Below are 26793 nucleotides of genomic sequence, written 5' to 3' on the forward strand. Positions count from 1 at the left end.
TGACCATGCTAATCTCTTCCGAATTTTCGAAAACAATCTATTTGTGTTCTCCTGTTTAATAATGCAAAGTATGAGCAGGGGGTAGTTCTGTGATCTCTCTCCCAGTCTCTCTGAAATATGATAATAAAAAGTAGTGGTTGGGAGTATGTCTAATTTAATATCCTTGGGATGAAATGTGGTTCTGATTCCCTAGAAATGGCCATGGTGAAATTCTGAGATCAGGGTGTGACAGGCACAGAACGCCACTGAAATGATACCCACAGACACATTCTGAAACACGAATATTTACTAACATAAATAAACAGTGTTTTATAACAAAAGGCACAGATTTTCAACTATAAACAATGGAAAAATATGTACAATTTCCACATAGGGAATCAACCAGCAAGTGCACAGTTGGTCACTTCAGATTTCCTTCCTTCCGAGTCATTCCAGCAGTTAGGAAGTGTCCAGATTTTATTTCCCCCCCACGAACGGCTGCCAGGTGAGAGTTTGCAAAGGAGCAGCACAGGCTGTCAGATGGAGACAGTGCTGCTGACTTCTTCATACTGGATGATGAAATAGGGGTAGCTCTGGTCATCATTGAAGATAACAAAGATCTGGGGCTCGAAGTAATTGTCCACGCAGGAGTCGTAGAGGTCGCTGGTGATGCTGCCGGGCTCCACGGGCGGCGGCCTCCTCATGGTGTGGTTGCCCACCGTGTACCTGCCCGTGAGCACCTTGGCCAGGAACATGAAGTGGACGCCCCTGGGGGAGCGTTTGGAGAAGTTGTGGGAGTAGCTGGCCTTCCTGGCGAAGTAGCTGCCCTGGCCGAACATGGTGGCGTGCTTGCCGCACACCCGCGGGTCAAAGTTGTGCTTGCAGATCCCGTCCACCACGTCCTGGGATGTGCCATGGAACAGGTGCCGCTCGTTCATGATCCTGTCCAGCCCAGACATCTTCTTGGACATGTATTCCTTTTTCCTGGAACAGAAAGTGGGAAGTGAAGGTGAGTATTCGCTGCAGGTCAGCCGGGGAAAAGCTGTTTTCATTATGGTGTCACCCTCTGGAAGAGCAGGACTGTGAGAGGAGATACAAATCTCTCTTATAAAATTTCCCCTCTAGGAATATCCATTATAAAAGAACTGGAATTGCATTCTCTTACCTTTTATACTTCTCCCAGAGGAACTGGTTCTGCACTCGCAGGATTTTCAAAATCTTGTATTTGGTCTCTGGCACAGTCTTGTGGAACAGGTTATAAATGGTTCTATAGCTTTTGTCTTCCTTCAGAACAGGCACTTGGATGAAGTCCTGAGCTGGATCCATGCCAATCCAGGTCTCGGGGTAGAAGCTGGGAGAGGTGACAGCAGCTGGGGACAAGTCCTGTGCAGAGGCGGGGTCGGAGCACAGGGAGGGCACCGCGGAGCTGCCGCCCAGGGTCCTGGGGGACAGACAAAGGTTCTGCTCAGACACCCACAGCAGCCTCCAGTCACCTCCAGTTCATCCCCACCGTGGCTGAAAAGCCTCTGATTACCATGGAAGTGTCCAAGGCCATGTTGGACAGGGCTTGGAGCAGCCTGGGCTATGGAAGGTGTCCCTGGCCCTGGCAAGTGGCAGCACTGGATGGGAGTTAAGGCCCCTCCCCTTCCCCAACCCAGGAAGACTCTTACTGCCATTTCCACGGCCAGATGTGGATTTGCATTTGCAGCTGGTTCTTCTCCTGCCCCTCCTCTAGGAATGCTGCCTGGAGAACAGGCAGGGCTGAGGGAGGGAGCTGTGGCCAGGAAGCCCCATGGATGCCAGAAAAAACCCTTGGAAAAGGCAGTGGAGGAGACCAGCAGGACTCTGCTCTCACCCACCTGCAGCTCTGCAGAATCCTCACGCTCTGGAAGCTGCTACACTGAGGTAAGAGGCCTTTGTGGCTTATGCTACCCTGATCCCACCTCAGTGAGCAGCCCTTACTCAGCTGAGTAAATCCTTGCTCCCTGGATTCTCCCTCCTACACCAAGGGGAACACTGGGACTGTGCAGTGCCTGCTGGGCACTCACACCAGCACAGCTCCTGCAGCTGCAAGAACACGTGGAGCGAGCTCCAAAGTCCACCAAGAAGTATTTTCCCAAAATATTTCCCTAGGAAAAGCTGCCAACCCCCCTGTGCCCTGGAGCAGGCAGCAGGAGAGCAGAGCCCAGGCGCCCAGGGTGGAGCTGCTCTCCAAACCCCACAGATAGGCAGAAATCAAATCAAATCCAAGGAAAACGGCTGGGAGAGGGGAAGTCTGGTGGAAAAAGGTCTGTTTTTAAATCAGCACATGGAAAGCTGTGACAGACCTCCCACTTCTCAGGGCAGAAACACTCTGAGTGCTCAGTGGCTGTTACCTCCTGCTCGAGGCCAAGGCCAGGATTCCCTTCATTTGCATGGATCTGACTTAACTCAAAGTTCTTCTCACTGCTTATTAACAGTTGAGCAGAAACCCAGAAAATGGATTTTGTTCTAAGAATTATTATTAAAATAGCAATCAAATACCAAAGTGTGCATTTGTTTTTAATTTGTTTTTCCTCTTTGATAGGCAAATGGGTAAAAAAATATTCCTGCAGGGCCTCATCACTCACACTGGACTGGAAGACTAAGCAGAGATTGCCAGTAAATCATGGATTAATGAGGAAGACATCAAATCCAGTAAAAATCCTGCAATCCTTTGGTGTACTTTGTTTGGTTCTTCTGACTGGTGTAAAATATTTATATTATTTATTCTACAGGGGAAGCCATTAAAAAGTCAACATTTTTCATTTCTACTCAAGGATTCTTTTCCAATTTTAGAACAGATTTAAGCAGGTGGGAGGTGAGGGAAAGAACAAATCTCAGGTAGCATCATGTGGGAAGTGGAGGCAACACTGACTGCTTAAGGATAGATCCCATAAATATTTAAAATGCTCTTGTTCTTGCCAAGAATTGGTGTGTGTAAGTGAGCTTTACAAGGGCTCTGGATAAAGAAAATCAGAATGAGCTTTGGTGCAGAACAGAGTTTTTGGTAGCTGGCACAAACAGTTCTGGTCAATCCCTCGTGAGTGCAGAGCCCTCAAGGTCCAACAAAATTAGCTGGGAATTAATTGGGAATTACATCATTTTAGCAGATCACTGTGGTAAAAGGATCCCAGGCAGCAAAACACGAGGAGGACCCCTGAAATCCCCACTTTTCATTAGGATGAGAACCAGGACTGCTCTACCAGCAAGTCCACTCTTGGTTTTTACTGGCATCCTCCAGTTTCTCTCTAACAACTTGGGGTTTCCTGCCTGTAAAACCCTACATAAAAACACCTCCCAGCCCACGTGTGCTGAGGCTGTGACCAAACCCAGCCTCCCCTCGGGACCAGAGGGGTGAGGGCTCTGTGAGCACACCCAGTGCACCCATCAAACCACCACAGGATGGTGTGGGCTGGCAGGACCTCGAACCTCATCCAGTGCCATGCCCTGCCAAGGCAGGGACACCTTCCATAGCCCAGGATGCTGAAAAATGGACAGGAATTCGGCAAACCTGATGTTCCAACATCCCCAAGGTACATTACACATTTAAATAACAGTAAGGAGTTCCTCAGGTATGTAATATTTAGGAAAGTGGCAGGAGTTGCCAGCATGACCCAGATTTTGGATCCTCGTTCCCATTTCCCACCGGCAGTGCGGCTTTCCCGTCATGCCTCAGGAACACAAGTCCCCGGCCAGCCCAGTGTGGAGCAGCGGGAATTGCCCATTTCCCGGGATACCTACTGCAGGAAGGGCATGAGCAGCACGCAGGAGCGCAGCAGGGGCCTCCTCTTGATCTCCCTGCGGAAGCAGGAGTTCTGCTGGAAGCCGTCCTTGATGTTGAGGATGTACTGGTTGTGCCAGGTGACGAAGCGCACCTCGCGCAGCCCGCGGCAGCTCGCCTCCTCGATCAGCCTCACCACCGGCTGGAACGGGGAAAACGGAGGGAAACGGGGGGGAAACGGGGGGAAACGGGGGAGGGAAATGCACACGTGAGAAACCACACGCTCCAAAGTTCACATTCCTGTTCTACGCTGCACAAAGCCAGGCCCTGCGGTTCTCCTCGCAGCTCAAACACCCTAAACCTGTCATTTGTGGTATTTCTGCCCAGCTCTCCCCAGTTCTTACACTCAGGAATTATTTCTGGGACTGCCTACACTGATGAGGTTTCATTCCAAACATCAGCTGTGCCCAGCCCAAGGGCTGCACCCCACAGCTCTGGCAGTGCCTGTCCTGCCTCAGCAGAGCTTTGGGGACAGGGAAATCAATGAAAACCTGCCAAGGTGAGTGGAGGTGGTGTCCTATAGGCTGCAGAAACAGTGCCACTGTCACGAAACCAGATCAGGCTCCAGAAGGGCTCCCTTGGTATTGCCACAAGCTGCTTTGCTCTCCAGTGTGACAGCCTGGCCAGCCCTCATGCCCCCGGTGCTTTCAGGGCTAATTCAAGGATCACAGAACCATAACCCAGGCCAGCAGAGCTGTCCCTTCATTGCTTTCTCAGTTGAACACTGACCCTCCTCATCCTCAGAGTAAGTCCACCCCCCAGAGTGTCTGCAGAGGAACCAGGCTGGACATGTACGTATTTAGTGTGCACTGTAAGGAGGGTTCAGGGCTCCAGGGCAGGGAAGGGGGCCATACCTCAGAGTACTCTCTCCAGCCAAAGTGGTCCCTGCAGAAGTACTTCCACACCGTGTAGCAGCTGGAGCTGGAGCTGGGGCAGGAGGCTGTGGACAGGCGCCGCATTTGGTCGAACTCTGCACTTTCATATAATTTCATAAGGTTCAGATCCACCCAGAACTCCTGGCCCCTGCGAAGAGTGGGAAAAACAGACAATTCTCACCTTTTGTATCCCATTAAACACATGGTTTTCAGCACAGAGGGACAAAACCTCAAACCCAGCACTTGTCTGAGGTGTAGAATCCCAGAATGGTTTGGGCTGGGAGGGACCTTAAATCCCATCTTACTATCCCAAATAATTTATTATTAGGTGTAAAACATGATTAGATTGGATATTAGTGAGAAATACTTCCCTGGGAGGGTGGGCAGGCCCTGGCACAGGGTGCCCAGAGCAGCTGTGGCTGCCCCTGGATCCCTGGCAGTGCCCAAGGCCAGGTTGGACATTGGGGCTGGGAGCAGCCTGGGACAGTGGGAGGTGTCCCTGCCCATGGCAGGGGTGGCACTGGATGAGCTTTAAGGTCCCTTCCAAGTCCAACCATTTGATGATTCCATGTAAAGGAGAATTTTGTAGCTAACATGATGTAAAATAATATCTGGTGGTGTTATTCCTGGAAGAGTCAGTGTGGCAGGAGCAGGTTCTGAAGGCTGCAGTTTGTCAGAGGTTTGGAAAGCAGGAAATGCATTCAAATCCTTGGTGGGGCCCAGGTTCCTCCCACTGCCCCTTGCACGAGCAGCGTGAAACCCGGGCTGCAAACACAGCTGCCCTTCCCCACAGAAATGTTTGTCAAACCCCCCTGCAAACACCACAGAGCCTGAGCTCATCCACTGCCGAGGTAGGAATGACTATTCCCAATTGCCTGTGGGAAGGATGGATACGCAGCCAGACTAAAATTACTTCTCCAAAGTCCTAGAATCATAGAATGGTTTGGGTTGGGAGGGACCCTAAAGCTCATCCAGTGCCACCCCTGCCATGGGCAGGGACACCTCCCACTGTCCCAGGCTGCTCCCAGCCCCAGTGTCTAGCCTGGCCTTGGGCACTGCCAGGGATCCAGGGGCAGCCCCAGCTGCTCTGGGCACCCTGTGCCAGGGCCTGCCCACCCTCCCAGGGAACAATTCCTTCCCAACCTCCCATCCATCCCTGCTCTCTAGCAGTTTGAAGCCATTCCCCTTGTCCTGGCACTGCGTGCTCTTGTTAAGGTCCCACAGAGACTCTGCGAGAGGTGAGAACAGAGATTTCTGAAGAATTTCTCCCCACCAACTCACCAAATAAAGGTCTCTATTTATAAAATAAAGCAGTTCAGTGGAACTATTTGCACAGAGAGAATGAGCACGTTGAACTCTCGGAAGAACAGGGCACACAGCCCAAATTTGGTGCTGCAGAACAGCACAGTTCAGAATAAAACTCCACGAGATCTCAACAGCAGAACATGACCCCACGAATAAGTTCATTTTCTCTGCTCCCTAAATGTAAGAAATAACACAAAGGTATAAACTTCCCAGGACGCTGGACTGAGAAGGTTCATTGACTGGTGAGTTATAACACTGATGAACTTTTTCAGATGAGTGCAGCCAAAATAAGGATATTTGGGCTCTTCCTTCCATCCTTCTGAAGAACTTCAGCCTAATGCGTGAATCCCCTGGGCTCTTTCCCTTCAGCGAGGCAAACGCTCTCGAGATGTTATGTACAAATAGATGAGTAGAGAAATCTGTTTTGTAAGTGCTCTGAAAATACGTGTGGTTTGAAACTGCTCTCCGAGTTCGGGGACGTGCCGTGAGTTACCGCAAACAGGTTCAGAAAAAACAGAAACGCTGCGAGCAGCAGGGGCCGAGCAGGAAATGAAACCCTGTTCCCATCAGAACAGCTGTGACACTCAGCACACGCTCAGACACCCTGCCATGCTGAAACTGGCCATGTTCTCTCTCTGACTAAGCCAGTTCCTCTCTGCACCAGCAACAACCCGGGGACCTCAGGGGCTTCAAAGAGCCAAACAGGCACGAGAAGGTTTTGCACTCGGGGCTGGGAGAGTCACACGGAGCTCAGTTACTGCAGGAGACAAGTCAGGCACCTGCACTTCCTGGTCACACAAGAGCAGCAAGGTTTCATCTTGTTTGTACACCTGTTTGAAGCTGCAGGGGAAGGACTCTCCCAGAGATGCGCCCAGCTTTGGGCGGGGGACTGAGAGTTTAAACTCCTGTCTGAAACCAAACGTCTCTTAAAGGATATTGGCTTTAAAAGATCAGAGAAATCACAGGTTTGGTTAAATCGGAAAAGCCCTCTCAGACCATCGAGGCCAACCATTGCCCCAGCACTGCCAAGGCCACCACTGACCCACGTCCCCAGGGCTGTTCAATCCCTGCAGGGATGGGGACTCCAGCAGGCAGCCTGTGCCAGAGCTGGACACCCAGCCAAGAGTTTAATTCTGAAGCACAGGTACTGAAATAGCAACAGCGGAGCTCAGACAGCAGAGCCAAACGTGCTCCCATCGAAAGCCACAGTGGGAGGAAAAGGCCCAGGGAACACTCCCAAGGGATGTTCACCAACAGCTCTTCCAAACACAGCAGTGAAAGCACAGCAATAACCAGGACTGGGCTGCATGGCGTGTGCAAGGCACACAGGAACCTGTGCAGCAGGGCAAGAGCACAAACAACCCATCTGAGCCTCAATCTTAGCAGTGTGTCCTCATTTCAACCCCAAGAGAGGGACAGCAGGTGCCAGGGCAGCAAATTAGTTCCAGATTTTACTGAATCTGCCCCCTCATAAAGTCACGCTGCTTCTCTCTGTGGTGACCGTGGGCCACGTGGGAGGTGAGACCTCAGAAAGGCAGAGGTGCTACAGACAGATTTCTCTCTCAGCTGAAAGGCTCCATCCTAGGGGACAAAAGAATCCAAAAGCAGTGGCTTTGCTGCTTTTCCCGTGTTTATTTTCTAGAAGTTGGGAAGACTGTTTTTCCCTGCCTGTACAATTGGTGACTGGGGTGCTTGGAAAATTTTCACAGTGAGGAGGGCCAGCTTGTAAATCTGAAACAATTGCTGACACACTGGCCCATATATATGTGTATGTGTACCTATATACACACAGCTTAGATGAATGCCTGGCAGGGAAAATAAAAATAAAAATAAAAATAGTAAGCCCCCCAGCTCTCTCCCCCCCAGCTCTGGATCAGGAAGCCCTTGGGGCAGGGCTGCTGGAGGAGAAGAGACTGTACCAGAAGTTGTTTGTTCTTCCCAAGAACCCACTCCTGAACACGAGGTCCTGGGCTGGGGGGGCCTGGGCTGTGAGGCACTGGAAAGTTCTAAAACTCCACAGCAATGAGGGTGTGGAACACATCCCCCTCTCCCAAGGATTCCACCCTATTTCCCGACTCAAACCCCAGCTATGCCTCACGTTTGCAGGGGAGCACAAACACGTGTCCCTGTCCAGGCTTGCTGGGTTAAAGGGCTCTGAGCTGCTCCGGATGTGGATGTGTTTGGGAGAGGTTTGTTTGTTTGCTTTCATTGTTAAATCGGTGGAAGATGCTCCTGGCAGGGCGTGGGACTGGATAACCTTTAAGGGCCCTTTCCAACCTAAACTATTGATGTTTTAGAGGAGCACAAGCACAGCTCTGAGTGGCTGCAGAGCTGATACAGGCAGAGACCCTAAAGCCCATCCAGTACCACCCTTGCCATGGTAAGGGACACCTTCCACTGTCCCAATGTCCAGCCTGGCCTTGGGCACTGCCAGGGATCCAGGGGCAGCCACAGCTGCTCTGGGCACCCTGTGCCAGGGCCTGCCCACCCTCACAGCCAGGAATTTCTTCCCAATATCCCACCTATCCCTGCCCTCTGGCAGTGGGAGTTCATTCCCCCTTGTCCTGGCACTCCAGGCTTTTCCTAAAAATGAATGCTCCATGTCACACCTTCCACAAACAGCTTCCCCAAAAAACCCAGCACTTCTGTGTACACATGACTACAAGAATGAGATTCTCAATTACTACTCAGCTCAAATCCCTCCTGATTTCAACAAATCCGAGTACCCAGCAGGAAGGAACTTCTCGATCACTGCTCCTGCTGAGCAAATCATTGTCAGAGCCTCTTTGTGCTTGCCCTTGGTCCCGGACAGGGCAGTCCTGTCACAGCACTGTGCCTGCTGCGTTACCTGGGAGCAGCTCCTGCGAGCAATCCCTGCAGCCACCCCAGACCTTTGTTTCAGACTGCCAGGGAACAGCCTGACCTCAACCTGCAGCCAGGTGACAGCTGTTCCCCAATCTGCAATCTGTTTGTTGACAGGAAACAAGAGGAGGGATGGCAGTGATTGCTGGTTCCTCGGCAGCTCCACACAGCACTCAGGGCTTCCCTGCGTTCGTGCAGCTAGGAGCCAATTAGTTTCATTTCATACGGAAATGGTGCTTTTTTGGTGCTCCAAAGCGCAGCAAAAAGGAACCCACACAGCACAAGGGAAACACTGCCAGAATCACTTCACAGGAGTTTCATTCGAGGCTCTTGCATTCCTCCTAGAAAGGAATGAAAAGCAGCTCCAAACCTCTCAGAGGGTACAGCCAAGAACCTCCCCCAAATTCAGGCACAGGGACTCTCAGCTGGTTTCTCATCTCCGTGTTATCACTAACACATGCCTTATCTCACACACTGTGGCAGCTGTGTGGATTACACAGAAAACTTCTGAAATTTAACTATTTAATGGGCCAGGGACCTGCAGAACTCCCCAAACAGCTGCTGTCCTGAGAGGCTGTGGCTGCCCCATCCCTGGCAGTGTCCCAGGCCAGGTTGGACAGGGCTGGGAGCAACCTGGGATAGTGGAAGGTGTCCCTGCCCGTGGCAGGGGTGGCACTGGATGGGCTTTAAGGCTTTTTCCAAGCCAAATCACTCTGATTCCATGATTCCATGCCTGAAATGCCTCCACTGTGCTCTGTATGATTTTAACACATCAAGCACATTCTGTCAGCACCAGAGACGCAGCCATCCCACACACAGAGGAATGAAGGAAAACCAGTTTCCTGTACATTTCGCTGTGTCCATGCCCTTCCTTCCCAGCCCCTTCGCATGCCCACTGATAACTCCACTGGAACACACCGTGGTCACAGAGTCATGGAATCATTTCGGTTGGAAAAGGCCTCCAAGAACATCGAGTCCTACCCTGTCCCCAGCCCAGAGCACTGAGTGCCACGTCCAGTCGTTCCTTGGACACCTCCAGGGATGGGGACTCCAAACCTCCTGGACAGACCCTTCCAGTGCCTGACCACCCTTTCCATGGAGAAATTCCTCCTGATATCCAACCTGAACCTCCCCAGGACAGCTTGAGTTTCCTCTTATCCTGTTGCTATTTACTCGGACTTCACCCAGGAACCCCGAGTGCGTATGGAGAGAACAGCTCCCAGGCAGAACACGTCCCACTGCAGACCCACCTGCTTTTCCCTCACTGGAGCCATTCCACCCTGGCCTCTCTTCTAGCTCGAAGGAGCCATTTCATAAAATTTACAGAAATTACAGGAAAAAGAAAGAAAAAGGAAAGAAATCAAAGCAACAGCAAGAAGCTGCTGTGTCAGGCGAGCTGGGAGACCTTTTTGCCAAGAGAAAGAATGGAATTTTCAGCCAAAGCGGGGGGGAACTGATGGGTCAGGAACCGCAGAGTTTTTTTAAACAAATCCTCCTGTAATCTCTAATGCTGTTGCTTGTTTTGAAAAGCAATGTGTGCATGACAGGACAGGTGTGTGTGTGTGGGGAAACCTGCTCAGCTCCTCAGCCAAGTATTTCCCCTCAGCAAAGAGCATCTTAAAATATCCCAGCGTGGGCATCTCCCGCTGGAAAGCAGCACTTGGCACTGCTCTCTCTGCTGCAAGCTGGAACTTCTCCAGGGCCTCTCCTCACATCTAGGAAGAAAACCCGAGTGCTTCTAAGTACTTTAACCTGCTTAAGTTGATGTTCCCCCATTTTTCAGATAGCTTGGTATGTGGCTCTACATAGTTGGCAGACTTAAGAATACAAAAAACATAAGTAATTTATGATAAATACTCAGTTTGAGGCCAAACTGCAAGAAGTAGCTGAAGGAGTTGCATTAAAAAGTAACTAAACAAGGTTTACCACTCCTCTGAGATCACATTCCCTTAGGTGAGAGGCAACAGCTTAATGTATATTTTACATTACTCATCTCAATAACTTATCTCCATCATTACTCATCCCAATAATTAAGAGGAAGGCAGGTTTATATAAATAGCTCCTTGAAGAACACCCTAATTTAGAGCTCATTCCCTAATTGAGCTGATAGCCCAACACTTTCTGGAAGGGCCCAGCTCCCTGGGGGCAGCGCTGGTGCCAGGATTCCGCCCGCACGCTGCAATCCCACTCGCCACGCCGCCCAAACCGTGTGGGACACGCAGCAGGATAAACAGCAGCCCTGCTGGCCACGCAAAGTGCTGAGCAGGCGTTTCCTGCCGGCTGCCAGGGAGCAGACAGGCCTGCAAAGCTCGTCTGACCACGGGAGATTAATGGCTTTAACAAATAATGCCGTAACCACGGGACGCGGCGCTGGCGGGGCACGTTCGCAGCTCGCGGCCAGCCCGGCTCCCCGAGACACAGCACACGCGGGACACGGGCAGAGCCTGCACTGGCCACCGGGCAGAGCCTGCACTGGCCACCGGGCAGCTGCCTGCACTGGCCACCGGGCAGCTGGAGCTCCCCACACCTGCCAGGCTCTCGTCACACAACGTGATGTTGCATAAGAAAAAACTGGCAATCATACACAGTAGAACACTGACCTCCCACCTCAAAACCTGGCTTAAAACCTTGGCAAGTCAGAGCTCTAAGGAGGATCAGACTCAAAGTTTGAAATCAGCAGCTCTGGTCTTAAATAGAACTTCACTCCAAAGGTCTCACTGACACTTATCGACACGTGAAGCTCTTCCAAGGTTGGAAGGGATCTTAAAGCTCAGCTGATTCCACCCTTGCCATGGGCAGGGACACCTTCCACTGTCCCAGGTTGCTCCCAGCCCCAGTGTCCAGCCTGGCCTTGGGCACTGCCAGGGATCCAGGGGCAGCCACAGCTGCTCTGGGCACCCTGTGCCAGGGCCTGCCCACCCTCCCAGGGAGGAATTTTTCCCCAATATCCAGTGTATATCTGCAGTTTGGCAGAACCCACTCAGCCCAACAAGGTCAGGTCTGCACTCCCAGGCCGTGCCTCACCCCAAGGGCAGTGTCCCACCAGGCTGTCCCAAGCCCACGCTGCTCCTCTGCCTTTCCTCACACCGAGGGAACGTTCTGTCTCTGGCACACACCTGCCAACCCTGTCCCCAGCTGGATCAGACAGGCAGAAACTCCGTGTTCCTCAGGCCCAGCAGCCCCACCAGGTTGGGACCTGCACACCCAGCACAAGGGCGATGTCACTGCATAGCAGCTTCCCAGGCTGGGGATGACTAAGCCATGACCAAGCACTGTGTCCTTTACCAGTAACACTCCCAAGTCCATCCTTTAGGACACAGAGCTCATGTGCAGTGATGGATTTGGTGACACAACTTCTAAAAGAAAAACCATTTGCTCATTTGCACAGAGCTCAAAGTTAAATCATTTAATGGGCTTGGCTCTGGCTGTGCTATTTTGTTTTCAGAAATCATTTCAAATACTTGGGAAATAGAAGTTTGTTGTAAAATACAGCAAATTTTATCTGCTACGCACTTAAAAGATTTTTCAATTTTTTTGAAGACTGGCATTTTTCTTCAAGACAATTCTATAAAATATGGTTGCTCCCTACTACATATCCTACTTCATTTTCAGTGTGGAGTATCCATATTCTGATATTGCCATCACTAAAAAGGCCCTGGCACAGGGTGCCCAGAGAAGCTGTGGCTGCCCCTGGATCCCTGGAAGTGTCCAAAGCCGGGCTGGACAGGGCTTGGAGCAACCTGGGACAGTGGAAGGTGTCCCTGCCATGGCAGGGGCTGGCACTGGGTGATCTCTAAGGTCTTTTCCATCCCAAACCAGTTTGAGTCTATGAAAAAGGCTGAATTTAGTGTCTAATCCAGCATCAAATTAAGTGAGAGTAAAGACTAATGCTGACTTTAAGCACTAGATTTGGTCTCTGGTGCCGAATGAGAAACCTCAGCTTAATAAATGAAAATAAAATATTGAGAATGCAGGGATATAACTCCTTCAGGAACTGGAAGAAGAGGCAGTGAGCAGAACCCCGAAGGATTTGGGCAGTGTGGCAAAGGCAGTGTGAAGTTTTCACTACAGAAGCGTCGCTGAGAACTGGAGCTGTGCCAGCCTGGCAAACTTCTCCTCTCTTATCTGCCCTGCCACAACGTGCATCACACACTTCCTCCAGAAAAGAAACCAAACCAGCCTGCACCCTGCACTGACTGGACCCTGTAAACATCACTCCTCCCCACTGCTCCTCAAAGTGGAACCTGCAGGGGAGAAGCTGAAGAAGTTTTAGCTCTCGGGGTGCACCGGTCACACAACCACATCAAGTTAACAGCTGTTGGCTAATTTTAGAAAATGAGTCAATAAATACAGCTCTGTACAGAGAAAACAATAACTTCAGTAGCTGCTTTAATAGTGGAGATGATCAGCATTTCTGCCAGGGTGGCTCAGGTTGCTCACAGGGAATTAGCTGAAACACCCCCATTTACTCCCAGTGATACGACATTTCCAAAGGTCTCCCCAGAGCTCCCCTCTGGTTTAGCTGCTTGGGGTGGAATGGCACAGACTGTGCTGGGAGTGCACAGCCAGTCTGTGTTCACAGTGGCAGAGAGCAACTGCTCTGTCATTCCTGTCCCCAGCGCTGCCAAGGCTCTTTCATGCTGCCACTTTGTCTAATGCAGAGAAAAGACTAATTAGGAACACCAAGAACAAGCACAGCATTGCACAACAGTCTCTGAATTCCTACAGAGCTGAAGTTTTCTTATTTCACACCCTCCAAGTCCTCAAAGAGCACATTCCAGATGCTAAACAACAGTTTTACAGGTGTACAAGAATTTTTGGTTGAGTTAAACTTGTTGGATATAAATCATGAAACATCATCCCAGGGTTTCTAACACACTTGGACACAAATATCAGGGAAAAAAGAGGCACATCCTGTTAAATTTCTGCACCCTTCCCGGCAAAGGAGTAAATTCAGTTACCTACCGATACTTGACTTTGATCTTGTCATTGTCAGGGTTGCAGTAAAGCCTTTCCAGGTGCTCCTGGGAATCGTTGGTCACACTTTGCCACCTCTGAGTTACTGTCCTCCTCACCTGCCAGTGATAGGGTAACACTGTGTGATGCTTGGGACAATCACTGCCATAAACACAAGTGCCCTGGAGAAAATCCACACAAATTTCAATCCCGTCCTCCTGGTGGGTGTGATACTGCAGCTGGTTCAAGAGCTCAAACACCAGGTCAAGGGAAGCTTCTTCACTTTTATCCTGAAATATCCCAGCACTGAATTTATTGCTTGGGGTCAAGTTGTATTGCATGGGACAGCTGTTCTCCTGGAGTAAGCTAGATGTGTAACTTTCCAGAACCTTGTCAGGGAACAAAGGACAAGCTGCACCGTCACTAGCACTTGGGTGCAAAGGATGATCCTGGAATGATTCATTACCATTATCAGCAGCAGTTCCAGGCGTTTCTGGGGAGAAACTTTGCTCTCCTGACTGGACGTCCTGCTCATGATGCCCGGGGGAAGGATGAGCTCCTGGCAATTGACCCTGCACATCTGGAGCTGCTGGCATCAGCACAGTCACATTATTTTCTGTCTGGGGGCAAGAGGTACCGAGGTCCAGAGTCTTTTTCACAGCAGGTTCACATAAATCACCATGGCCACCACGCTGGCCTCGGGGCACAAAGACCCTACCCAAGGTGCCAGCTCCCAGCAAGCTGGTAAAGATCGGCCGCAAAGCCCGCAGAGTTTGTGTGTCCAGTCTCTTCTGCACTTGCTGCTTCTTCTTGAAGCAAGGCTTCACGGGTGGGATCTTTTCAGACAGCCTCACCTGAGGAGAAAAGTCCTCTGAAGGAGAGCACTTCATTCCTGGGCAGGGAGCCTGGGGCACCACACACGCTGGCTGGGGCTCGGTGTCCATCGGACACAGACTTTGCTCTCTCCAAATCACTTTCAAATGTCCCAGAGCCTCCCAAGAATCAATCTAGGGCAGAAAAGAAAACAAGACAGTTAATCTCTCTAATTGCTCATGGTTAACACGAACAAGATCACCCCTGGAGAGGATTTCGAGCCAGCAACAGCAAACTCCTCCCTTCGCTGTGACTGCGGGTAGCCCTCAGGCACGTAAAGCTTGAAAACAGCTAAACTCCGGCTAATTAATCCCAAACCCACACTCCTCATCTCCCCGCACATCCAGGCTCTGAGACACTCAGGCACGCACACAGTCCCCCGAGGGTGGGCAGGAAAGGGGGGTGGTCCGACGCCTCCTCCCTGTCAGGATGTTCAATAAACAAGAGCACTTGGATTCATTCTGCTCCACAAAAGCGAACATGACAGTGCTGATTTCTGTGCCTCCCTCACACACAGACCTGAGGAGCATGAGACAAGTCCCCCCCCCACATTTCAGACATTCCTGCACCATTTCCTCTCCCACCAGAGGAGCAAACCTACACATTCCCATTCCATTCGCATGTGTCCTCCCTCGTGCCACCTCCCACTCCCACAGGCAGCACCGCCGGGGAGCCGCTGGCTGCGCGGAAACCCGCGGCGAACTTCACACGGGCTTCGGCGGGGGCCAGGATGTCACCGTGGCGTGGCTCTGAGCAATTCACAGCCCATTCCTGCCGCCGCCGCCCCGTCCCCGCCCGCACCCCCCGTGGCCCTCGCTCTGTGGCACCCGGTCACCCGGCGGTGACACACCGCGCTCCTCTGCCTCTCGCCACGCTGGGCAACAGGAATTAAAACTGGGCAGGGAAGCAAACAGAAGGGTGGTAGTTACTCAGGAACTGAGAAAAACATTATTTGCAAGCTGCAGAAGTGTATTTTTTTAAAGCACAAATAAGCAGTGTGTCTCGTACGTCACCAAAAGCAGGTGCTACGCCTTTTAATCAGGAATCCTGTAATATTTGATTACATTTAATTAAACCTGCCTCAATCTCATATGCAGGCTCAATGCTCAGAGTGCAGCACATTAAGGATTACTTCCTGGATAAATGCATTCCGAGCAAAGTTACTCCTCACTTCAAAACAAAATCCCAGAAAACAGAGAAAATTTGGCAATAATCTCTTACTACTGATGATTTGCTCTGGAAAATTTCTCATTGAGTCTTCCGTATTTTGGAACATTCATTTGTAAGGCTTTCCCATTTCCCTGGGAAACAGCACGTCAGGATTGCCAGGAAAAAGAAAAAAAAAAAGTTGTACCTCTCAAATTATCCAATTTTTTAGATTAAATTTAAAGCAACCGGTATATCTGTTTGGCAGTTAAACCCAAAGTCATCGGTGCATCTGTTATTCTTCCACAGACACCAGGCACTTCCTCCAAACCACCAAAGGCACCTTCAAGTAACTCCAAGGGTTTAAAAATCCTCGACTCCGAAGAGAATGATATGTTCCCGTTCATGCAGCCCAGGTCTCACCGCCCTGGCGAGGAGCAAGGGGATCGGCCAGATCTCAAGGACCCCTGCATTGCCAAGGTGCTGAGCAAGTGACTTCTGATCTTGTTCAGCCATACCTCTGCTGCTATTTCAATATTTATATTCCTCACTTGATCAGCATTTAAGTTTTGCTGCTATTTTTACAGAACTGCCTTAGTGAGCAGAGCCGGATCCCCCAACGACTCTAAAAATAAAGCGGCAAGAAGGACGAGTACGGGGCTTTGCCGGCATTCCCGTCTCAGCATTCCAGCAGGCCGGCCCCGGGAGCAGCAGGCAGGAGCGATCCCCGCAGCGATGCTCCCCGCACGCCGAGCTTCAGCAGCCGCCGATGTCTCGCCGGGGGCTTCGCTCCCCGAGCGCTCGCCATCGCGCTCGCCATCGCACGCGAGCCGCGCCTCCTCTGCTCAAGAAAGCCACTCCGCTGGCCTTAAGACACGTTTCAACAATAAACAATAACAGCACCAGCCCAGAGACAGAACCTGAGGACGGCGGAGCTGCCGGGCAGCCAGCCCAGCCCAGCGCAGCTGGGACCTACCGGCGCGGGCTCCCTCGGCGCGGCTCCCGCGTTCCGACCCAAATCCTCGGTAACTCCAGAGCGAAACCACTTTTCTGCTGGGGGGAGATGTAATGAACAAGGCGGGCGCTGGGGCGGTGCCGGAGCCGCGCCGGGACACGCTGACCGCGGCCGGTGCGGGGTCAGCACCGCCGTGTCCGCACCACGGGAGGCGTCCGGCCGCACATCCCGCCCCAACTCGCTGCGCTCCTCCTCGCTCGCTCCGCCGCCCGCTTAAATATCGCTGCCGCGAGAGCTGCGAGGGCAGCGCCGGCCGGGGCGGAGCGCGGGCGGGCCGGGCCGGTTCCCCCGCCCCCGGCCGGTCCCCCCGCGGCGCCGGCCAGGCTGCAGCACGCCCCGTGCCCACCCCGGGCCGCCGCACCCCGCCCCGCACCGCTGTCAGCGGCGAGAACCGAAAGCGCCGCCCGAAGGAGTTCCCGAGAGCGATAGGACGAGAGGCCCCTTCGCGTTTCATTTATCACGCACCGAGCGTTTCGTTTCAGCCCGGCAGGGAGGGATGTCCCCGAGCACGGCACTGCGTGCGTCGGGCTCGCACGCGAGCCGGGGACGGGCCGGGAACACGCCGGGAACACGCCGGGAATGAGCCGTGTCAGCCCGGGCGCTCCAGTCACGCAGCACGAAGGAACACGCCGTCCCCACGGAACGCAAGGACGGTACCCTGACCCTCCCCGCGCCGCCGAGCTCTCGGTGCGAGCGGCTCCAGCTGCGCTAATTCATGAGTAAGAGACAAACACGGAGCCCATCCCGGAACAAAGTCACCCTGACTCACTTGGTGCACCCACACGCAGCCCCTGGCACGGCGCTGCCCGGATCGGGGCTGTGCTCCTGCCGCTGACACACTCCGGAAAAGCGAGCGTGGAGTGGAACAGGTTTCCCGAAGAGGCTGTGGCTGCCCCAGCCCGGGAAGTGCTCAAGGCCAGGTTGGAGGGGGCTTGGAGCAACCAGGTCTGTGGAAGGTGTCCCTGCCCCTGGCAGGGTGGTGGAACGAGAGGAATTTAAAGGTCCCTTCTCACCCCAACCCGTCCTGTGATAACGCACTACAGGCAGCTATTGTTTATTTACAGAGCATTTTAGGGCTGGAATTGGTTAAGAGCAGTTAACCTCCCTTTGTCCCAAAGCCATGCCCGTGCTGTCACCGTCTGGCTGTGCGTGTAAGGGAGCACGGGGCCGGTTCAGCTGTCCGTGCCGGCCTGGCATGCTTCCCTGCTGAATCACTGCCTGTTCCCGGAGAAAACCCCAGCGGGGCACGGCCAGCAGTTCACACGGCCACCAACCACAACCAGTGCATGCACAGCACTAATAATGGTCAGATAAAATAAGTTAAAAAGGAGTCAATAACTTCAGAATGTAACATTTATGTTGCTGGAACACCTATTGTATTACTTGCCCAGAGAAGCTGTAGCTCCCCATCCCTGGAAGTGTGCAAGGCCAGGTTGGACAGGGCTTAGAGCAAGCTGATCTTTGGAAGGTGTCCCTTCCCATGGCAGGGGCTGGATCAAGATGAGCTTTAAGGTCCTTCCATCCCAAACGACTCTGGGCTTCCACAACTCGTGTTCTTGTTTTCTTTTTAAAGCCAGTCTTTCATTCCTTGTGCTCAGTGACTTTATGAAATTACACATACAGAAAATACAGGCAGCTGGAAGGAAACTTGTTTTAAGGTGGCACAAGCTGTACAGCACAGCTGGAAAATGCTGCACAGCTGCATTTATAGTGCAGTAGGATATGCCATTTTCCCAACAAATTACAGAAATGGAGCTCCATAGAATCACAGAATCTCAGACTGGTTTGGGTTGGGAGGGCCCTTAAAGCCCATCCAGTGCCACCCCTGCCATGGGCAGGGACACCTCCCACTGTCCCAGGCTGCTCCAAGCCCCATCCAGCCTGGCCCGGGGACTTCCAGGGATGGGGCAGCCACAGCTTCTCTGTGCCAGGGCCTCCCCACCCTCACAGGGAAGAATTTTCTCCAATCTAAACCCGCGCTCTGTCGGTTTGAAGCCATTCCCCCTGGTCCTGTCACTCCATGTCCTTGTAAATAAGTCTCTCTCCAATGCAGTTGGAGAGAGAATGACTCAAGAGAGGCTGAGCAAAGGTGGCATCTGTATCTGCAGGAGCTGAAGACAAATTATCATCTGTAAATTAATTGAGCTCTTGAGTGTCTGAAGCATCAGACAGAGCCTCCCAGTCTGTCTGGACTCGAGCGTTCCCGAGCAGGGTGACTGGGATGTGTCACATCCTCGTTCGGGGAGAAGGAGCTGCTCACATACACTTGTATTTATGTGCCACCACCAGAACAGAAATTACCACTTTGGAATAGCTCCCTTCACGCATGAGCTATAAATAAGAGGCACATATGGCTGAACTGCACACTGGGGTGGGCACAGCTCCTGCTGCACTGGGGCTGGGAGGATGGAACCAGGCAAAGACAGAGGCTTGGAATAACCATCTTTCCCCAAACAAACATGTAATTAAAGGAAACACAGCACACCAGACCCTCGTACACCCATTTCTGAGGCCACCCCACACAAATATAGAAAGAAAATCTGACCACCATGAAAGCATGATCTCATCTTTAAATACATGTTTAAATCTTAAGCAAGAGAAAGAAAGCTTTTAATTATTTCTTTCAGATGGTAAACGGCCCCAGCTGAATGCAGCAATTTACAACTCTGACTTGCAAATAACAGGATAATCAGTATGCACACTTGGATTTGCTGATGAAAGAGGGGAAACATCTGACTTAAATGTTTGTGATAAAACAACAAAGCTCTCAGGCTCCAACTCATTTTTTTCTAGTGACAGAACTCCTTTTCTACCTCAACTCTTGCACAATGAACATTCTTCACTTCCTAAAACACATCCCAGTACAGGAAAGTTCATTGTCCTTTCTAGTGTTTTATACAAGCCAACAAACAGCAACATGCTGACAACTAACAAAGAGATCATGGAATGGCTTGGGTTGCAAGTACCTTAAAGCTCACCTCATTCCACCCCTGCCATGGGCAGGGACACCTTCCACTGTCCCAGGCTGCTCCCAGCCCCAATGTCCAGCCTGGCCTTGGGCACTGCCAGGGATCCAGGGGCAGCCACAGCTGCTCTGGGCACCCTGTGCCAGGGCCTGCCCACCCTCCCAGGGAACAATTCCTTCCCAATCTCTCATCCAGCCCTGCCCTCTGGCACTGGGAAGCCATTCCCTGTGTCCTGTTCCTCCATGCCTTGTCCCCAGTCCCTCTCCAGCTCTCCTGGAGCCCCTTCACCTGCCAGGGGCTCTGAGCTCTCCCTGGAGCCTTCTCCTCTCCAGGTGAGCACCCCCAGCTCTCCCAGCCCACCTCCAAAGCAGAGGGGCTCCAGCCCTCCAGCATCTCTGTGGCCTCCTCTGGCCTCTCTCCAGCAGCTCCGGGTCCTTCCTGTGCGGGGTCCCAGGGCTGGGGCAGCTCTGCAGGTGGGGTCTCACCTGAGGGGCCAGAGGAGCAGAATTCCCCTCCCCTGCTGCCCACGCTGGGGCTCAGCCCAGGGCATGGGAGGTTCTGGGGGGTCAGCCCAGCACACCCAGCCAGGTCTGGTCATGTTGAGCTCCCAAATTCTTCTCCTCAGGGCAGCTCCCAGTGCCTGGATTTGTGCTTTTCCATACCAATGCTTGATGACAAATGCTAATCCCCTGCAAATACCACTGCAAGCTCTACCCTTTGGCAGCCAGCCAGAGTAGGTGAGCACCCAGGGAAAGGAAAGGTCAGCGATGCAGACATTTATTAAAAGTTAACAGAAGGGAAAAGGGAATCTCTGATGTGCTGGCTGTGTCTCTGTGACAGGGAAATGATGCCAGCCAGGTTTCACTAATGGGAAAGAAGAGGCAGGAGGGCAGCAGAGGTTTAGTCACACCTGTACTCAGGAAGCCTTGGCTGGACTGACACCTACTGGGCTCCACCTGCTGTGCTCGGTCCTCAAGACAAGGAAAGCAGAAATGTCACAGTCCAAATATGTCAAGATGAAATTTTCTATTCATTAAATTATTAATTAACTTCTATTAATTAATTTAATTCTATTAATCTCCACACCTTATCTGTTTATAAATGATAATCTACAGCAGGTAAATGGAAGAAGGTGGCTCTAATCTTTAAAATAAAAATTTTCTTGCTGGTTACCTGACATATTCACTGTGTGGAGGGGATTTTTTAGTAAACCTATTTTTCTCTTTTACACTGCACAAAAGAAAAGTCTCAAAACTCGAGTGGTTCCAATTCATCAATGGAACCTTGTAAATCCAGACTCAACTTTTACATCTGCAGCTGGCAGTAACCAGATTCATTTCCTTGGTCTCAAATTCTACCTCTTTTAATATCTTGTACTGTAATTAAAAGTTTTGAAAGCACAGCATGCTGTTTCTTCTATTGAATATACCTCAAGTTTGGTGAAAACAGCATTTATCAGGAAAAAACAATAATGTATTATACGTGAGTATCACCACACTTCTGGTTATTTCACTATCACATAATCTTATCTCAGGAAGTGATTTAGGACTGATGAATTCAGACAGGGAACACATGATTCCAAGGTGGGCTCTCTGCCTGGAAATTTTGTTAGGAGTTAATCATTTCTGCAGAGGTATTTTAGTGCCCCAGCCAGAGGAATGGACCTTGACCCTTGGCCTGTGTGAGCAGCCAGCACCTCTGTGCTTTCAGGATGTCAGCACAGCAGCACCGTCCAGCTGCAGCTCAGTCACTCCTGAGAGCTCCCCACTTATGGAGTCCTATCTTATGGAACCAGAAATCATTTAGCACGGAACAGAAACAAGTTCTATGAGACACACTCAGGTCAGCAGTCTCTCCAGAACTCAGTTTTCTAGGTGGAGTTTCCTTCTGCAGCTGGACCAGTCTGAGGGGAAAATTAATGATGCTTCCAAACTAAAACAATAATATTTTTTAAAAGCCCTACGTTTTATTTTTAAAATGCATGCAGTGAGCATTTGCAGGGAATCAGGTACAGACTGAGACCAGGTAACACTGTACACCAGAAAGTACCAGACTGGAGGGACACTCTGGGACATTAAACTGATTTGCTGAAGCACCCATCCAATCTGGAAGTTGATGTAAATACACAAATTAATACATTAAATGAGTCCAAATATACCCACAGTGGGGACAGGCTCCTTTGGTTTAGATGGGATTTTGTTGAGCTGCTGCACCCTCTCGTGGAAGTCTCTTAAATTCATGTAAACCCTGAAAATTTAGTTAAGGCCAAAGCAACACTTACCAATCCTTAACTAACACAAACTGATTCATAGAACACCACTGAACTTTTGAGACTTTTCAAGGATAATGATGATTCTGGAACACTTCCCAGGTGGATTCTGGCACCAGGTGAGCAGTAATGTGTGGACAGCAGTGCTTTGGTCCTTCTCCTTTAGGCCAACTCCTTTTTAAACTAAACAAAACAGGAATGTTCCTTTACAATGCAGTGTTGGCCAACTAAAATAGAAATATTTTCTAAAATCACCAGCTAGTTCTACCTAGCACACAGTTCACTATCTGCATTCAAATAATGTAATTAACACCTAGTTCTATTTAGCAAACAGTAGTTCACTATCTACATGCAAATAAAGTCCATCCTTTAACCAAAATTTCCAACACATTAAAAAAAGGATGCCTGGAAGGTAACAGCACTGTCCTGTTTTACATCTGAAAACCAGCTAAGAGCTGCTCCCTGGAGCAAACCTTTAGTTATCCAGTAAAACACTGAGAGCTGCAGCACCCTGGAGAAGTTGAAGGTGTGACTGAAGATCTCTGTAGACATCCCTGGAAAAGGTCAATCCTTACAAGAGAAGAGGGAGAGGAATCGAAAATTTGAATTCCTCCTAAGCTCCCATGACTCAGCAAGGAGGGAAACAGGAGTGTACACACCTTAAACAGAGAATAAAGTACCTGAACGGACAAAACTAATGCTAAATTCAACAAAACATTTTTCCTGTAAAATGCAGGAACTGAAGAACCAAAATCTGAAGCTCAGGGAGCAGCTGGGTGGACCCAGGCTGCAGAACACCTAAATGGAACCAGCCCTAGGATGATGCAAAACAGCCACATGCCTGCTCTGCTCAGCAGCTGCTCTTGGAAACAGCCTGAAGTGCTGCGAGGAGGAGATGCTCTGCAAATGAGAATCTGCATTTGGACATTATTTCTTTCCACAAGAATTCTGTGTGGGAGCACATTAGAAATGCTTTATTGCTGGGATTCACCCATCTGTGTGTTGCTGGATTCAGCATTCCAGAAGGGTACAGGACACTGCCTTGCTACATTCATTCTGTTCATGACTTTTTGTCTTTCACATTTCCAGTGGCTTTTTAAGTTGGGAAAAAAATTTGGTAGAATTTTCTCTAAGCAGGCTCAGGTTGAGCCATGATTGGCCAGCTGTAAAACACAAAGTTTTCTGTGGATGCATTAATCTCCAACTGTTCCAGGAGATGAGTAGTCAGTTACACCCCCTTTTATTCCCACAGCCAAACATCCCTCACATGGCACTTCAGTTTTAGTTCATCCTTCTTACTTTAGGTATTAGCATTTTAGGAACCACCAGCACAGGGATGGTCAACTCTTCTGACTACACACTAGGTTAAATTTTCCTGTGGTTCAAGTCCAGGTGCTTGCCAAGCTCCAGGCTGCAGGAATAGGGAACCCCAGAGAAGACACAGGTGGGAAGTGGCACCAAGCACCCTGAACCCCTCCCACACTGCTGAGGGATGGAGCAGCAGCGGTGGGTGGGTGCCAGGATGACACATGCCAGGCTCAGAAATCCCATCTGCCTGACTCCCTCCCACTGGCAGGGATCAGTGCTGAACTGGACTGGGATCATCCCACTGCACATCACCTCACAAAGCCCCAGTGTGAGGACCATGGCAGAGCCACTGGTGGGCTGCTGCTCAAGAGACACAAGCTCAGTATCCCACATGAACACGGCTGCTTGACTGCCTTTGGGATGTGGTTATTTCCCAAACAGTGCCTCTGATACTGCTTTTCAAAAGTGGTCAGTTCCAAACTCTTCCCAGAATAAATGCTGAGCAAGGCTGAATCTATTCCTAGACATGATTTCATTCATGTGGTCCAGAGGCACAAGACCCTTGAAAACGCTAAAGAAGGAAACTGGAGCAGATGAGACCATTTCAAGACATCAAAAATGGGTCACATATGCTACTCACTGAGCTGCCTTCACCAACAGCAAGTGCCACAGAAATCCAGCAATTCCCAGCCTTCAGAAATGACAGGCACCTCTTTTGGGGGCTACATTCCAGAGGAAAGTGTCCCTGCCCATGGCAGGGCTTGGAACGAGATGAGCTTTAAGGTCCCCTCCAACACAAACCACTCTGGGATTCTAAACCACATGAAGGGACTGATTTGTCTGGAAAATAACACAGCCAGATTATGGCTCCAGTTTCAAACCTCAGACACCACAGAATGTTTCAGGAAAAGCACAGCACACAGGAGAACTGGAAAGCTTCTCACTCACCCAGTTCTCATACACAGGGAGAAGCTGCTCAGTTCATGAGTGTCATGCTCATCCAAAGGAGGCTTTCCTTTGTATTTAAACAATTCCCCATCAGCTGATCCCAAACTCAGCACATTAATCCCTTCCTGCATGATAGATTGCAGTAACCTGACACAAAGGTGTCTTGAGTCTACCCACACGTAAATGGCAACAATAAAATACACAAAACAAGCCCTGGCAGGAAAGGTCGCTGCCCTCATTTAAATTTTTCAGCTTAGTCCACCTTATAAATTTAGAGAAAAAGTGAGAGCAGTAGAGATAATCCATGTATTTTCAGAATATTTATCGCTGCTGCTGTGCTTCAGAAGAAGTTTGGCTAGAAACCTAATTTCTAAGTTACAAAGACAGCAGCATTCATTTTCCTGTTACCAGGAGAACTTTTGCTTTTGGGTCATGGAGCCATTGCTCCTCTGCTTCTGATGCCTCACATTCTCAACAGCTCCTGAGTAAGGATTTAGCCAAGATACAAATTTAGGCCCTTAAACAAAACCTGGAATTGTTTTATTTATTGGCAAATAAATAAAGTGTTGGCCCAGTTTATTTCTGGGGAAGCATCTATGAAACACTCAGGGTATGAAGCTCTCACTGTACACAGAGTTCTGCCTGAAGCCACAGTTTGCCAGTGCCAGGAGCTTTAAAAAAAGCAAAGTGCTCATTTGTTTTTCATGAAAATCTTTCATCATTCCACTGCCTAAATCAATGTCCTGTTTCATCCTAATGAGGAGACAGATGGTCACTGGGCAGATTTCATTCCAAAATGACAGCATCCTTCCCATGTAAACCAAACCACGAAAAAAAGGACTTAATTACATCCCACCACAACACAAACAAATTTTCCCAGATGAGGGGAAGGAAGAAATCTGGGCAAGGACAGAGATAATGACTTATCTTAATCCTGAAATAATCTTAATTTTTCCCCACAGTTTCCAACTACTTTATACAACTCTAAGCATGTTCTTTAACAAAAAAATTCACATGACTGGCAGCATTGATTAATTACTGATGTTTCCTACTAGAATCACAAAGTGGTTTGGGTTTGGAGGGACCTTAAAGCCCATCCAGTTCCACCCCCCAGCCATGGGCAGGGACATTGTGGGTTTAACCCATTTTACAAGGAAACCAAGACTGGTCTCCACTCTTGCTGAAGAGCCATCCTCAGCACACATTTGGGAATGCCACCTAAGAGACAAACTGCATTTCCCACCTGTGGAAGCCAGGAACTGCTGAAACCACTTCAGGAGAGGTTCACGCCTGGCAGCGTCCAAGGCCAGGCTGGACAGGGATAGTGGAAAGCATCCCTGCCCACAGCAAGGCTGGAATGAGCTGAGCTTTAAAGCCCCTTCCAGCCCAACCCATTCCATGATTCCATGATGAGGAGAAGGTTGGTTCCCTGGCTGTGGCAGCTGGGGAGCTGCACACCTGCCCTCTGTGCACAGGTATGGCCTCCATGGTACTCACAGGTGTTCCTGCTGCTCCTCAGAGCTCCTGTGCTTCATCTGACGGGCTGGTGTGTCTGCAAATCCAGCCTGGGAATCCCTGCAGGAGAGAGATTTCCAAGCCTGCAGGGAGGTCTGGCTAGCAGAAGTGTAACTCCCATAGCTGCCTGCAGATAACATGACATCAATAGATCCTGTTAGCACACTGCATCAACACACTCTGCATCTGAAAATATGCTCTGTTGGAAATGTATTATGAGCTCAAAAAGCAGAGTCCTACTGCACTTAAGTGTTGTATAAAGCTCTATCATAATGAATTCATTTTGATCTTATTTAACCTCATTTAAATTTACTCTCATTTCCACGTAGCATTTCCTCATGGCATGCACCTCATGTGTTTTCTGGAAGCAGAGAACACTAGTAACTGGAGGGAAATAAATGGGGGAAATGACTCGGATTAAATTTTAGAGAAATACATGCTTTGCTAAACGAAGTTTACATCAAAATGTTAAAGATACGAAGAGAACTGGCAGTCCAGGGGACAAGGAGTGCTGCAGCCAGCCCAGGCCATTGGGACAACACCTGTACCCCACTGGCAAGCGCTCCCCACTGGTGCAGGACACTGATGTTAAACCCCGAAATCTCTGCGGGCCGGCACCACAAACTGCAGAGGGAACACGGCAAACAGTGAAAAGCAGGGCACGCTGCACGGCTCCCCAAGCTGGGGTGGAGCTGGGGAGATTAGGAATGGCTCTAAAAGCCTAAAACAAGACAGAAACGCTCTTCTGTGGGGGCTGGCGAGTGGGAGAACACGAGAGAAAACACGGCAAATTTCCACTCCTTCCCAGCCGAACAGTGACACCCCGGAGGGATCCCGCCCGCCGGGGACTCACCTGCCTCAGCCACGCGGGCAGCGGGGCTACATCGGGACTGGGATCGGGCTGGGGCTGGGATCGGGGCCGGGATGAGATCGGGGCCGGGATGAGATCGGGGCTGGGCTGGGATCGGGTTGGG

General features: G+C 50.5%; 1 protein-coding gene across 4 annotated transcripts; it reads right to left on the reverse strand.

The window, feature by feature from the left end:
- Nucleotides 1-264: 264 nt before the first annotated feature.
- TIPARP (TCDD inducible poly(ADP-ribose) polymerase) lies at nucleotides 265-26790 on the reverse strand. Of its 4 annotated transcripts, none has more exons than XM_069023990.1 (7): nucleotides 26673-26790; nucleotides 25802-25879; nucleotides 13789-14786; nucleotides 4636-4804; nucleotides 3742-3923; nucleotides 1145-1420; nucleotides 265-963 (listed from the first exon to the last, which is right to left on the reverse strand). In XM_069023990.1, exons 3-7 carry the CDS (start codon nucleotides 14721-14723, stop codon nucleotides 516-518), a joined length of 2010 nt encoding a protein of 669 aa, XP_068880091.1. In that variant the 5' UTR covers nucleotides 14724-14786; nucleotides 25802-25879; nucleotides 26673-26790; the 3' UTR covers nucleotides 265-515. The 4 variants fall into 4 exon arrangements, with proteins under 4 accessions (XP_068880091.1, XP_068880090.1, XP_068880089.1 ...); XM_069023989.1 differs by having other exon boundaries at nucleotides 25802-25946; XM_069023988.1 differs by lacking the exons at nucleotides 25802-25879; nucleotides 26673-26790 and adding an exon at nucleotides 16775-16858.
- Nucleotides 26791-26793: the final 3 nt, after the last annotated feature.

This window comes from Aphelocoma coerulescens, chromosome 9 (assembly GCF_041296385.1).
Source record: "Aphelocoma coerulescens isolate FSJ_1873_10779 chromosome 9, UR_Acoe_1.0, whole genome shotgun sequence".
NCBI lineage: Eukaryota > Metazoa > Chordata > Aves > Passeriformes > Corvidae > Aphelocoma > Aphelocoma coerulescens.

What these genes read in the sequence shown, in the direction of transcription:
- TIPARP (XM_069023990.1), bottom strand. Translation starts at nt 14,723, where the DNA reads ATGGACACCGAGCCCCAGCCAGCGTGTGTGGTGCCCCAGGCTCCCTGC. An exon ending in AAGATCAAAGTCAAGTATCG is followed by an intron (nt 4,805 to 13,788) that starts GTAGGTAACTGA and finishes CACTCTTCGCAG; the next exon opens with GGGCCAGGAGTTCTGGGTGG. An exon ending in GCTGGAGAGAGTACTCTGAG is followed by an intron (nt 3,924 to 4,635) that starts GTATGGCCCCCT and finishes TCCCCGTTCCAG; the next exon opens with CCGGTGGTGAGGCTGATCGA.